We start from the raw sequence: 15,360 nt of genomic DNA on the forward strand, positions 1-15,360 counted from the left end.
TGGAGAATGAGAAGAAAAAGTTTCCTCAATATTGAAAAAGGGCAACAAGTAGAAAATACAACTCCTCTTGTATAAAACCACTGGTGATAATGACCTTTAACCTGAAGGACATTTCTGGCACAAAACCACATGAAGTTTGGTTACCCACAAAGAAGTTTAAATAGGATGATTGCACCCGCCTTACATGTGACAAAACATGTTCTGGAAGAAAGCATGTCACCTTGATGGAAATCCCTGATGAGTAAACAAAACTCAGTAGCTCTGTTGCCATGTTGATGATTACTCTGCTTTCAGTTCTTCAAAGTCTTTGGGAGTTTTCTGGGGCTGATGATACCACTGCTTTATTTTTCCTGAGATGGCTGAATAGTTGTGTTACTTAGAGGTTTTTTGCTTGTTGCATTTTTTGTTTTTTTTGTTTGGACCTTTTTTTTTTCTTTTTCTTTTTTTTTTCCCATTTTTAAGTTCAGACCTCTCAATGACTGTTCTGTTTGAGTCAGTCTCTTTGAGGCATTAGAAATGCCTGGTGAAATTTAGTGGGTTCCTCTTCCATCTTGCCTGTCTCCCTCCCAGCCAGCAGTATTTTATGACTGTATTTCGTTGATGTTCTTGTACAAAGTACAGAAAATGAAGTACAATATATTGAGAAAACATAGAACTGCCCATGTAAATATAGTTTTGCATTATTACATTTCATTTCTTCTATATAATTTAGTTTCCTATGATAGAACATCAGATAGAACATATTCGTACCTCATATAATTTTTGGTTACTTATTTTACTTTCTTATTCTAGATCCCCCAGTAAACCCTTGGCACGGAAATTAATGAGTGGGATGGACTGGGAAGTAGTGAGTAGGAACTCACTGTCTGATGATAGGTTGGAAACACAGAGCCTGCCATCACGGTCTCCACCTGGAACCCCAAATCAGTAAGTAGCATTGAATCTTCTCTCCCTAGAAGTAGCTGTCTACCTGTAATGTGAGTGACCTACTTGTGTAATAAAAGAATTAATGCATTATGGAGACAAATAGCTTCACAAATTATGTGCTTTGTGGTTATCTGGAACATTTAGCTCCAGATAAGAGAAACTATTTGGGGGTGTATTTTAGGTGCTTCTCAGTCAACCTATAAAAAGTGTAAGATGTAGCACGCTACCCTAAATTTGAGAGCTTGAGTTTTCTCAAGCACAGTTAAAACTAAATTATTCATTTGGCTAAGAAAAAAAGCCTGATAATAAAATCCATGTGATATTTTAGAAATAATGTATTCTAGTTAATACCACTTCTTAAAACATTGGGGAAAATTACTTAATCAGAAATCCTTGCAGGTATATTCTCCTCAATTTTTCTGCATTTCCTTTCAAAGCTTACTCTTTTCACACGATAGAGCTTTCTGTTTTATGTTTATAGTTAGTGAAAAATCATTCCTAATATCTTTTGGAAAAAAACCAATTTTCTCAGTGTGCTGAAACTGGCTTAAGAATTGTTATTATCCAATTTTGTATTGCATAAACCAGAAGGTTTTAAGATTCTTTGGCATTGCAGCATATTATTCAAAAGTCTGTTGTAAATATCTGTAGCACTTAAATATCATTGTAAAAATAGTGTAATAATGATGCTTATAGCATAACATAACTTATGCATGCATGCTTCAAAGCATTTTAAGAAAGATGCCTACGTCACTATGCTAGACTTCAAATGGGAAAATTTTGGGTCACAGAAATGGTAAGAGTCTCAGTGCAAAGCTTATGATTCTTCTAGGAGAAGATGCAGGGGATAAAATGTTCATCTTAATGAATTCAAGTTAAGGTCTACCATGAACAGAGCCAGGATTTTTCTTCTTGGGGATTCATTTTTCTTCCCATTGACTAGACTGTCAGTCCAGTAGGCTGTTCATTGGACCATAATGCTTTCGGGCTTCTTTAATTAACAAAAAAAAAAGGAAGAAGGAAAAATATTAGCCATATAGTGTTTATTAAAATAATTTTTGAACACTTTTAAAAAGAAAATCCTGAAATATAGCATGTTGATCTGACATTATTGTTTCAGTGATTTTTGAAACCTTAAATTACTTAATAAAAATATGTATATGAACATATGCTTGCACTGAGAGAAAATAATTATTTTAGCATTCCTTTGTAGTGGTGTAAGGAATGTAGATCAATAATAATATTATTTTCACATTGCACTGCTATGCTTTCCCTCTTAGTCGCAACTCTGCCTTCACTCAAGAAGGAGCCCGGTTACGACCCTCATCAGTTGGACATTTAGTGGACCATGTAGTTCACACTTCCCCAAGTGAAGTATTTGTAAATCACAGATCTCCATCTTCCACCCAGGCTAATAGCATCATATTGGAATCATCACCGTAAGTTCTGTTGGTCATTATTACTATATGGTAGCATACAGGGCTTCTGAAGATAAGTCAGGAATCTTCACCATTAAGTGTTAAGTGTTCGGGTCAGGGAGAGCCAGAAAATCTAATAAAAAGGTAGCTGTTGTTTAGGGAGTATTACTGTAGGTCTTATTGAAAATTAGATGATACAGAAGTAAAGACCTATATCTAACATGTTCCTGGTGCAGGATTACAATACCTTCCCCACCCACCCGCCCAAAATGTGGGTTTGCTGTAATGTGACCATCTGTGTCTGGATGTGGAAGCAAAAGTTGTTGTTTTTTTTTTTTATAGAACTGAAGTACATTGTTTTGTGATAAAAAGTTTTTAATTCCTGTGAGTTTGGAAGTTTTGCTTTTTGTCAAGGCACAGAAGTATGACTGAGCTTTACAAATTACTTAGCCAAAATACTTTTCTAGCACCACGGCATTCTGAGGTTCCTAGTACGTTTTGTATATTGTTATAGGGTATATCTTTATTTTTTTAAGATAGTACTTTCAGGCTTTTTTTCTGTTATGCTGAATAATCGTGATGCTGTAAGTTTACTATGCTATGGTCAGCAAAATAAAAGCTATTATTGTGTATTAAGTCCAGAAGAATGACAAACAAAAAAAGTTGCGTTATTCAAAGATTTGAAATACTCAATAACTTGTGGTCAGAGTGCAGATTAATTGGGGGGAAAAAGGTGCACAACATAACACCTTGTTAACAGTGCCATTGTACCTTCTTATATGTAGCTATATATGTAATGCTAAACTTGCCCTCATAATTTTGTGTAATCTTTGTTAGCAAGGAAATCATTCAAATGGTTTCAGAACCATTCGAGAACTACAAAATAGCACAAACATAATTACATGTTTACAAACAAATTATGTGTCTCAGAAAAAATTACTCTAGGAAGGTATTTGAACACAATTTTAAAACCTTGCTTGGACTGTACGTTCGGTTTTCACAACTGTCTGTGATTTTGGGGAGGGAAATAGAATACAAAATTTTAAAAGTTTTGTAAAATAACACAAGATGCTTTTTATGATAGGGTACAATAGTTATAATTTGCCCATCAGCTAGTTATTTAGCTTTCAGAGTTATAAAACATTAATTTGGCCTAATAATATAAAGTCCCCTTTTTGGTGGGCTTTTTTAACCTATTCATATAGCAAGGGAGTCTCAAAACTGGAACACTTGTGAGTCTTTTCTCATATTAGAGTTTTGCTGTACAAAGGCCACACAGGGTCAGGTTCCTTCTGTTGCAAGGCTCCAACTGAAGTCAGTTATGAGAAACACTTACTGAATAGTAGAGGGATACAGTGAAGTAAGCACAGTTCTTAAATATTCTATTTTATTCATATGCCTTTAAGTTAAGTTGTAAAAGATGTTCCTAAGTGTTCTTGGGATTTGTTTATTTAATACCTGATTTCTGGTGTATGTTACCATAGAAATGAGTCTTAAAAAGAGAGGAAGTGGTTTTGTAAATTAGTTATGCAACTATGGCTGTTCTTTTTCATGATTTTGCACTTTTTATGCCCTAGCAGAAAAACTATTGCTCTTCCGTCACTACATTTTGGGGTTTGTTTTTGTTTTTTCCCTTGTTGGAAACTTAAAAGTGGAATTTAATCTCCCAGTCTAGATATCTAATATAAGATATTTTTAAGAATGAGGATGTTGACTGTCAAAAATACATGAACCCCATTAGGGTCTTCTGAAAGTTCCAGGTGATGTTATTGATTGGAGATTTGAGATTTATGAAAGTAGTAGTCATGAAGTTAACATTAGCAATATAATTTAAAATTATACTGTTTTAGAGTTCAAAAAGCTATTTCTTAAACAGTTTGACCTTTTGGAGTGAAAAGATTCGAGTAGTCCATCTGCTAATTTGTTGGGAATTTTTATTTATTGATCAAATTTACATATGTAAGAAAGTCAGATGGGCTAACTTGACAAGCAGTAGGTTTAGTGATCTCTGAGTTTGGAGTCAACGTAGCAAAAGAAATTAGTTTCAGTGCAGTTTAGAATGATATTACAGCTTAGCTAATGCAACCTTTAATTCCACATTTTTTTTCTTCATCTGCATGTGCTATTCAAAACTAAATTGAGAGATTTCTGCTTGTAGTTCCCTGAGATTATTATAACCCTAAATTCCAAAAGCACGTGATGTGTGTTTAGTTTAATAAATTTATGGGGGTGTGTATGAAACTTTTGCTTAATATATTAAAAGGTCAGGCCGGATATCTGTAACAAAAATACCCAAAGCTTGTCAGTGCCAGGGTTTGTGTGTTATTTTATTATTATGTAAATTGCTGAATGCAGTTACAGAGAGCTGCTTTGCCTGCAAAATAGGCTGCTTTCACTGCCATTGTCTAAGCATTCATAAGGAAATTCAAAGCTGACTGGGCAAATATAAAGCAATGAAGTTTTTGCCCAAGGCTTGATTGTTAGTTCTCACAATTCATTATGCTAATATATTACAGTACTTGCATTGCTGCTTCTAAAATGCTCATTTAAGTAACTTTTCAAGTCTTTTCTATAAGTTTGTATGTTTGGTAGGAATTTATTTGTGTTTGTTGACATGTATGTACAGACATCTAGTCAAACATAAGATCCCATCTTTTACTTTTATTGGAATGACTTCTTTTGTGTCTCTACTTATGTTTTCTGTTCCTTTTTTATTCAGTTTAAAGCTCTCAGGAGTAATTGTTTGCAGGAAAATACATAACTATTTTTCCCTTCACTTAAAAGGCTGAATAATCTGTGCTGACCAGACCTGAATGAACAAATACATAGGCATTTAAAAAGCTCTGGGTGACCTTTGTAAATCAATGTCTAAATAATTTATAGCTGCCCTAAAAATTCATTTTGCAAATGTTGGCAATCATCATATTTTTCTCTTTCTCCACAAAAATGAATTTAGAAAAGCTGCTTATCCTGAAAAATAAAATAAAAGGATGATACGCTATTGCATTGCAAAGTGTTAAGAAATACTGTTTTTATTCCCTGGTGTGTTTTGAACACGAGATTCTTCAGACATCAGATACCGAATAATTAGTACTTTTTTCTTTTAACACTGCATGAAAAAAAAATATTTTCTGGAAGTTGAAATTAAGCAAAAACATACAGAAAAAAATGTTGTTAGGATCTTTTCAAATGTACTGTTTTCATACATTGACAAAAAAAAATTGTCAATATTTTGTTTTCCAAGAAAATTGACAAAACTTTTTAAAACCAAATGGAGAACGTGTGCTTTTTTGAAGTGTTCCATTTCCCATTCAGTGTTCGTGCTTTTTGAAAGAGGTTCATCCTTTATTTGAAATCACTGTAGACAAGTGTGATCTGATTTTTTTGTTTGTATTTGAAAACATGTATCTGGGATCTGCCTTACTTTAATTGCATAGAAACAAATTATACAGTATGGAATTTGATGCGTGCCTTAGGTTTTCTAACTTGCAGCAACTTGAAATGTTATGCTGTCTCATAATGAGAGTCTTACCCTGCTAACAGTTTACTGTGGCTAGACCAATTAAATACAGTAGGACTACTCACGGGGTTTTACCTGTGCTTTTTAGAGGGTTGTTATGCTATGAGTTACTGCTACAGCTTGGTGATAACAAAAGGGGCAGTGTCCTCTTTCTGGCTTCTGGGAGTGTACTTCCCTCCCCTTGTGGTGGTCGATCCTGTAATGAATCAGTTCACCTTGTTGAACCAGCAGAGAGCTACCTGGGCTTGTCCAAAAAGTCAGTGTATTTTTGCTTGCTTGGTAAACTGCTTTAGCCAAGGGAGGAGCATTGGAGTGCTTCAAGTAAAGGGGCCATGGGTGTGGGTGAAAGAAAGAACTGAGGCACCCATTTTTAGTGGTAGCGTTCTCTTCAGATTTAGCTGTAGCCTGTAACTTCATTCTTGGTGGTTTTTGGATTTGCCACTAGTATCAGTGGGCTGTTGTCATAAGTCATTAAATTACTTAATAATACCTTTTAAAGTGGCTCATGGGGAGGAAGGCATGTATCTTTGCTGGTATTTAGAAACTGACGTTCAAACTGAGCTAATGGGAACTATGTGCTGCTAACTGCCCTTTTTGGCCTGTAAAAATGTTCTTCTTAATTCTTAAATATAAAGCCATATAATGAAAGATGAGTCACGTATTTATGTAATACAAATTATACAGTTACACTTTTATTCCAAAAGGACTAGTAAAGGAAATTATCCATATTATACATAAACAAAGAGAACATTTTTATTAACCTACAGTAGAGTGCTTGCAGATCTAAAACAGAAATAGAACTTTCTGCTATTTAATCTTCAGTAATGGCATTATAACTCAGCTAAAAAAATGCAGGTGACTAATGCCATTTTTACAAATGTTTCAAAACTGCACATGTTTCAAAAGGGAATATGTTCAAGATGGGGGGGAACCAAAACTCTCTTGAAATGTACACATATACTTTTAAATTGAAAAATTAAAATTTAACACCATAATCTCCAATGGGCTTTTCAAATAAATGCAGGGGGACAGTTGAATTGTCTTCAACTTGCATTTCTCCTATTTTTAGATCAGAAGCCAAAAACTAGTGTGGGAGCACTTTATTATGCTGCTTGTGTCTGTTTTTAAGATTTAAATTGCAGACATTGATTTCAGATGCAAACTAATTGATTTTCTTACTGAGGAAAAGATATTAAGTGACATCTATTTTAGAAATAATTTTTTAGCAAGAGTGCAGAGTATAAGTACAGTGAATTTTATAATATTCCAATATAAAGTGGGTTAAGAGTGCTAAAACCATTTAAAAAAAAAAAAAAGTAATGTGTAAAAGGTGAACTTACTGGTTCTGTGTACAGTTGCTTGTCAAGAAAAAAGAAGCAACATGTCCAAACATACACTTCCAATATATTCCACCACAGTAAATTTTTGAGGTTCTAAAAATGCATACAGATATTCATCTGTCAAACTCTTGAGTTTCTTCTAGTATTTTCAGTGTATTTCGAACCCTGAAAGAACTGTCAATGTCTCATGATCGTTCCACTTCGTACTTCTATTTTGGTATTTAGATCTCAAGAGACTCCTATAGATGGGCAGCCTCCTGCATTACCACCCAAACAATTTAAAAAGAACAGTTGGAACCAAATTCATCATTCACACTCACAGCAAGAACTGGATAACCATATTAATGAAACATTTGATGTTCCTGCATCACCTGAAAAATCCACAGTAAGTTTTTGCATCCAGTTTAACCATTCTGCTTTTTATCGGAATGATAGTCCTACTTTTCATGAGCTTGGTTCTGAAGCATTTCACAGAGATGTTGTGTTTGTGCATACATTGCAGCATTTCCACTACACATACTGTCTCTTTGCTAGTTCCCATTATTTTTTCTACCTGCTGGAGTAGTCCTTTGTCAGTTGTCATCAAATGACTACAGTGGGATGGATATGCAAACATTTTGAACATTAGCTTTTCAGCACATGCAGAAATTTCTAACTAACCTCTTCTTTGAGAAGTCATTTACCATCAATTTTAAAGAAGACATTGCAGACGCTACCACTGGTGTTTAATCTAGTTTTTATCAAAAAGCTGAAACTAAAAGTGCCTATCAGCTTCTAGAGCAGTTTTGTCAGGAGAGGCTTCTTGAATCTGTGGTTGCATTTCTCATCAGAATTTCCAAGAAAGAGACTCTACTAAGACCTGTGACAATGAATGTAAAAATCTGAGCAAAAGTTCTTTTTCCACACTTAAGCATGTGCTAGATGAGTAATCTAGTCAGTTGATTATTGTCTGACTGAGGTGAGATCTCACTGACCATTTCTGTGATTGTTGTCCTTCCAGAAGTTTTCAAATGGTTCTTAGTTTTATACTGATGTGGGAAAAGTAACATTTTGCAGGATGGGAAAACTGTTTAACATCCAGATATAGCAAATACTGTATAAACAGTTTTGCCAGCCTCAGACATTCAAAATTATGAGTCAGCTCCCAAAATTGATATTTTAGAAATGCCTTTGGTTTATTTTTATTTGCATTCTGAACTCTAAGCCTAGGGTGTTCTCTCAGGCCTCGTTACAAAATTAAGATTCCCATAAAAACCATGTTTAATTTCATAGCTGGGGTTTTAATAAAACATGCGGCAGTGAAACTCGTAAATTTATGAGCATTTTGGAATGTTGTAAAAATTTTTGCTTTAATTAAATAACGAAACAGAATTTTTAACAGCTTTGTCTTCTGTCAGTGCTTACCTGAGTCATATTAAAGTACTGTTCTGTTTTGAAAGATAACACTACTTTATTCATCAAGTTTTTCTGCTCTGTATTCAGTTATCTTTACCAAATTGACAAAAATAACTTTCAGTTGTTTTTTTTAACTCCTTTTAGTTCTGCAAAACCAACACAGCTGTGTGAGAATGAGATTCTTTTTTCTCTGCATTATCAATGTGATTGTTTGCTGTGGTCCAATGGTCCACATTTATGCAGAATACAGCAGTACACTGTTGTAATTGAAGATCTAATGTGGTCTGCTGATGGCTTTTTATTTTGGGTATTAGAGAAGAAGGAACACAGCATGACTCTGAAATTTTGTGAAATAGTAAATTTAGGATTTGGAATATGTTTTTTTTTCAAAGTTGCTTTTCTGACCAGAATGCACTTTCGGGTTCCTGCACCGCTAAAGTCTCTTCTGCTGCTCCATCTCAAATATTTTAAGGAAAACCCCTCACCATTTTGACTTCATTTAGCTATTGAATTTCCTTCATCTACTGTACGTATGGAGAGTCTATTTAGAAAGGTAGTAGGACAGGTATGGGAATGACAACTTTTTACTCCATCTGCAATCCTTACGTATCCAGTCTGAGAATGTCCAGAAGTATTTGAAAACAGGTGTGGCCAGGAGTCCCCTCAGCCAAACAGGTTAATGATGATATACAGTGGTCCTTCAGGTTTTTCATTAAAAATTGCTGCTCAAAATAGCCTCTTAAAGCAGGAAATTATTATTCCCTTATTGTCTGTGTATGCAATGGCACAAAAGTTGCCAAATGCTGCAGGTGAGCACTTGGTTGTTGTTCATTCTGCCCAGGAATGTGAGTCTGGTCTCTGGTGCCAGTGAACATAGGTTAAAATGATTTGCATATGATCAAGCTTCCTAAGCGCCCTCTCTTCTCATTAACGTATCTTACACTGTTACTTTCCTCTCCTTCCCCAAATTTTTCATCTTTTCATTACTGTGAATGTGTTCAGGGGCGTTTGTTTTGTTTTAACCAAGAGCTTAAAACACCTGGAATTGAGTTAACTTTTTATGATCCAAGTTGAGCAGACTTCTTTTACCTATTGAACCTGCAGGTTTTGAACTTTCTTACATACAGAAATGTTTGCTTTAATAAGTTTTTTTGTTTTCTTCCTTTCTGAATATCTTATGCTTTGGCTGTAATAGGCAACATTGAAAACTTCCTTGAAACAAATTTCTTTAATAATACTTCTCATCCTCACCATAGAAACTATAGAAATACCAGCTGATGTTCAGTCTGTGAAATAAATATTGATGGGAACAAACTGAAAATCACTTCAGTGGCACTAAGTTGATTTTTCCAGATTAAAAAGTATCTAGTATTCCCCAGTTTATTGGTAGTTCCTTTAACAGTGGTGGTGTGATCTGAATGAAATCAGAAAGAAAGCAGCTAAAATTGTCAGAGCTTGATCACTGTAGAGCATGTGTCACACCTCATACTCCACTACATTGGAAATGGAATAGGGGATATGGAACAAAGATTTTGTTGCCAAACTTGTCCTTGCTTACTACTGTCATATTGCTGTTAATAGAATCAAAAGTATACCTTCAATTACCTTATTTTTCATCATATTACATTCTTACTGCAGACATTTCACTGTGGTCTTAAAACAAATTTAAGGAGTTTCCATTTAGTAAACTGTTTTTCTTAAAAGTGCTTGAAGCCAATTAGTCTTTTCTAATACTGTTTCTTACTTTGAGCTTGCTTTGACAGAGCACACTTTTAACTTAGTTATGTCCAAGACTTTTAAATGTACAACTTTTCCCTTCTATGCAAAACTCAAGATGTTTGCACTATTACTTGATGTTTTCTCAAGTGTCCAGGAGCAATTACTTGATGAGGAAACTGCAAAATTATTACATACAATATCCTCAAAGTCTATCTATGAACAAAATATACGTTAATATAATATAATTTTTGTTTACTAGCCCAATGGTGGTGTCCCCCATGACAATCTTGTTATGATCAGACTGAAACCAGATGAAAACGGAAGGTTTGGCTTCAATGTAAAGGTAACAGTACATCTATTCCCTTCATGTCTATTACGATTATTTTCTGACATTTGTGGTTTATTACTAATTTAATTTGTTTTTAAAGGGTGGATACGATCAGAAGATGCCAGTAATAGTGTCCAGGGTAGCTCCAGGAACACCTGTAAGTTATCAAAAAACCAAACTTGGTAGCAATATCTACGTATCTTGAAGTATGTATTCAAAACTGTAAATTATTTCATAGTTGCCTATGAAAATTAGTTTGTGCCATATCATTATCATAACAAGGCAATTTATGCGCAGTAAGAATTTGATGGGGCTACATAACATATTTTTAAAAGTTCTTCAATCCTCGAAAATATTTTTTTCTTACTGAAACAATGTTTAATTCCTGAAAATTACAGGGAGTTACAGATGTTCAGTTGTTCAGTATGTACTGTTTCTTGAGCTGTGTCATCCTAAAAATACATTTATTTACTTTATTACTTTTTTTAATAATAGGCATTCATATCATTTCACATAAATTATATATTGAAAGAGTCTTTTAGTATGTTAAAAATAACTAAAATACCAAATCTCTCTTATTTTAGTGACAGATGTAGCTGAGTAAAGCCAAGAGTTAGATTAAAATCAGACATCATGAATCATTCATCAGGTCTGATTTTCTGTTGTTACTGGTGTTCAGTGACTATCAAAAGTGTCTTCAAACTAGGCACAATATTTTGTCACTTGATTGCCAAAAATACTGACCTGGTATTCAGCTGACTGGAGTCAGTTCTGTTTATACCTTTTAGAGTAGACTGAACCGTTTATTTGCTAACATTTAAGAAGTACAGCTTTCTTTTTTTTCTCTTTACTATTTGAAAATATTAAAATGTTTGCCAAGACCATTGTTCTTGTCCCTGTTAATTATTATCTCTGAAATATTTAGTAACATAAATAATTTTGGCTGAATACTTTAAATACCCACTCTCTAAGGAGAAGATATTTGGTGGTGGCATGTGCTCTTTTTTTTCTGCAACAATGTTTAGACTATGATTATAATTTTTATTACCTTATTCCTCTCTCTGGGAGTACTGGGATTTGTGCATTGTCTTCGGTCCTCGTCTTACTCTTGTCATTACAGTTGCGATATTTCACACCTGAAGCATTTAAGCCTGTGAAATTGATTTAGACAAAGCTTTGCCATGTTACTACCTTCCCTTCAAAGATAAGAACATCCTGCTTTTTAATTACCTATACAAAATGTGATTCAAACAGAGGAGCTTTCTACTTCAACTAGAGGAGTGGAGTAACAGCTGCCGAAAGACATGTTACAATGACAGTCACCTCCCAGCTGCAAATTGATTTGTTCATGTGAATGGCACTGTCTTATGTATTGTGTAACACTTTAAATTTAGCATTTGAATATAATGCAGCAACCATAGCAACTAGGCTGTTAGGATTTAAGTCCACAAGTATAGTTATTTTAAGTTGCTATTTTAAGGTGAGAAGTTGGAAATGGCTTGTTTTACAGATTGATTGATTGATTGGTTTTTCACCTTGCAGGCTGATCTCTGTGTCCCTCGTTTGAATGAAGGGGACCAGGTTGTACTGATTAATGGCAGGGATATAGCAGAACATACCCATGATCAAGTTGTTATGTTTATTAAAGCTAGCTGTGAGAGACACTCAGGGGAACTTGTGCTCCTAGTTCGACCCAATGGTGAGTGATTTGTACATAAAAATAAAAAATAAATAAATAAATCCACACCTTGCTTTCATTTTCTAACCTCCATTTTGTGTCCTGAGATGGAATGCTTAACATCTTTGTAATAAGAAAGAACTCCCTTCCTTGAAAAGAAATTGCAACAACACAATGTATTGTACAAACCTTGATCGATCCCATACTCTAAGGAGCTGTGCATAACTAAGTGTTGAAAATTAATAGGAAAGTCAAAGATCAAATATTTATAACAGAGAGCTAATTTAAATTTTGTTCTCATTCTCATTGATAAAAATGTCCAGAAAGCTGTATGGATATTGAATGCAGTTTCTGAGGTTGCTGTTATTCCCTTAAGGAAAATAAAAACCAAACACAGACAAATAAAAAACCCTCTCCAAACACCCAGTGTTTGGATGACTTTGGATGTTGATATATGCAAAATCCTTCCATATGTTTTTAAAACAACCCAGAACGACTGGTAACATTTCTACTTGAGGAGGCTTAATAGAAGAAAGTGCTAAAAATGCAGTCTAAATAACAGCTTGGGCAATATATTCATGAAATGCACTATAGGAGCATTGCCAGCAGATGGTCACTGGACTTAATTCTGCTGCACATCCTAATTATGACACAGTTGCAGAGGAAAAAGCAAAATGAAAATATGTTTAATCAGAATAATTGAAATTGCTTTAGGAGAGTATCTCAGCCACCTCATGAACAATTTTTTCTTTATTCACTTACTTGCACTCCCTACTTGTGCTCTCGTTCTGTGTGTAAGTTCTCCTGCAGCTGTTGTGTGCTTACTTTCTTTTTCAGATAAAATTGTTAGCTTTGTTTAGAAATTTACTAAAACAGTTTCCCCTTGTGTGTTGATTATCTTTGTATTCTGGATAAAAACATTTGAGTTGTAGAAGTGAGGAGTTGCCAGTTTCCTCCTTCATGGTCATGGGATATCATTTAAAAACAGGCTCTCAAACAGCATATGTCTCTGTTACGTATACTAGAAGATGCATATTATTTTTCAGTTTATTTATAGACAGGGCACACATAACAGCATTGATAGCATATAGACATATTAATGCTATTTTCTCAGGTGGTCTGCACATATTGCCCTAATTACTGAAGCCTAAAATCAGTTCAAAGTGAACTAAAAGTAAAAATGTAAATGCAACTATAATGACTTCAGAAGCATGATGTGAGAATCTGAGATTAGGGAGTTACAGCAGATAAGGTAGGGTATAACATGAGTTTTGATCAAAATTTTAGCAGTCAGTGATGTGCTTTCACTTAAAATTACTATTAAACCAAAAAAAAATAGTTTTGCCATAGGTTATAATGATCAGTAGAGGCTACTTGCCCTTGCTGATGGGGACTAAAATCAGTGTGTTAATAAATGTGGATTTTTCTACAGGAGAATCACTTACCTTTTTTGCTCTTTTAAATAAATGACTTAGAGCTAACTTTACTTGACAAACATCATATTCAGTCAGAGCATTCATGCCTTTATTTGTTATAGCTGTCTATGATGTTGTGGAAGAGAAGCTGGAGAGCGAGCCTGACTTCCAGTACATCCCTGAGAAATCTCCACTTGATGGTGTCCATCAAGATGATAATGCTCTGAGGGAATCCATGATTCAGCTAGCAGAGGGGCTTATCACTGGAACTGTTTTGGCTCAGTTTGATGTGAGTACTGTGTTGCCTGTAGCTGTGAGCAAGTTCCAAGTCTTTGGGGATAGTAATTCTTTTAAGCAGAGCAGATTTCAGTTAAATTTCAGTAGAGTCAGCATCTTTTAGCAAAACAGTTGTCTTACACTCTCAAAAGAAAAATAACAAAAAAAATCCAATCCTGTATTGTATGTGCAAACTTATGGCATAGAATAATCCTAATAATAGTTTTTAGTGTTGTTTCTTATAAATAGCTTTATTGATTACTTACAGCTTTTTGTGGTTATCAGGGACGTATGCTAATAAAATACTTTCATAGAGATGAAGACTGAAAAATGTATACCAAGATATGTGTTCTGTACTGGGACCTTCATTCCATATCAAAGTTACTGTAGAAACTGAATGACAGCTGAGCTGTCACCATTTTATGGACAATCTCAATGGGGGAAGATAAAGTTACCAATGGAAAATACAACCCTAATCTTAAGGGTTACAACCCCTATCTTCAGGGTTAATGTACAAATGTCTTTTATAAATAGTTGATTTTTTTATGACATTTCAAGAGAACTGTGTGCTTCCTGTGGGGTCCTAACCTGCTGATAGCTATAGTCTTTCTTTAGCACTAGCTTGTGCCTTGATGATATTCCATCTTTAATGCACGAGATCAAGTGACTTAAAGCAGGAAGCAGTAGGTTTGTAGAACACAGCAGTGTGAATTCTTTGAATTCCTCACCAAATGGAGACCTAGCATTATGTATTACAACATATATTTATAAAATATATTTATATACTATTCTTTAAAAACTTTGGTAAAATTTACTTTAATATATAGAAAGAAAAGATTTTCTCAAAGTGATTTAAAATCCCGTCTTAACCATACATTTTTAGTCTCCCAAACAGGTTCAATGTTTAAAAGTTTTTAAAGTGCTTTTTATTGAACCTGGATTATTTCACTGATACTGTTTGCAGCACAAGGGTTGTGGCAGTGCGTGGCTAAGGCACGAGAGGGCAGGAACCTCTCAAAGGAGATTTTGTGCTGGAAAAGCATGAGGTAGCCCAGGATTTGCCCTACAGTTATTGAAATACGGAAGGACATAGAATCATAAAATGGTTTGGGTTGGAAGGGACCTGAAAGATCATCTAGTTCCACCCCCCCTTCTACTAGACCAGGTTGCACTTTAAAGCCCTGTCTAAAAAGAAAAAAAAGTGGAACAACTGCAATGTAGGTAGATGCCTATATGTACACAACACAATCTGCTTGCCCCAAATGACTGTGTGAAATGTCAGTATCAGTCAATTCCTGTACCAGTATACAATACTGACTTTTCTCTAATAAGATCAGTGGTCTT

At 34.6% G+C, this 15,360-nt stretch overlaps 1 protein-coding gene across 2 annotated transcripts in view; it reads left to right on the plus strand.

The window, feature by feature from the left end:
* The window catches only part of PTPN4 (protein tyrosine phosphatase non-receptor type 4), a 121,119-nt gene that overhangs the window by 87,859 nt on the left and 17,900 nt on the right, over positions 1-15,360 (plus strand). For both annotated transcript variants that reach the window (XM_052791112.1, XM_052791111.1), the window contains 7 exons: positions 793-927; positions 2,208-2,366; positions 7,431-7,590; positions 10,579-10,662; positions 10,748-10,804; positions 12,190-12,346; positions 13,863-14,029. In XM_052791112.1, coding sequence (XP_052647072.1) covers positions 793-927; positions 2,208-2,366; positions 7,431-7,590; positions 10,579-10,662; positions 10,748-10,804; positions 12,190-12,346; positions 13,863-14,029 — 919 coding nt within the window. The remainder of the gene's footprint in view (positions 1-792; positions 928-2,207; positions 2,367-7,430; positions 7,591-10,578; positions 10,663-10,747; positions 10,805-12,189; positions 12,347-13,862; positions 14,030-15,360) is intronic.

The sequence above is a fragment of the Harpia harpyja genome, chromosome 7, assembly GCF_026419915.1.
Source record: "Harpia harpyja isolate bHarHar1 chromosome 7, bHarHar1 primary haplotype, whole genome shotgun sequence".
Taxonomy (NCBI): domain Eukaryota; kingdom Metazoa; phylum Chordata; class Aves; order Accipitriformes; family Accipitridae; genus Harpia; species Harpia harpyja.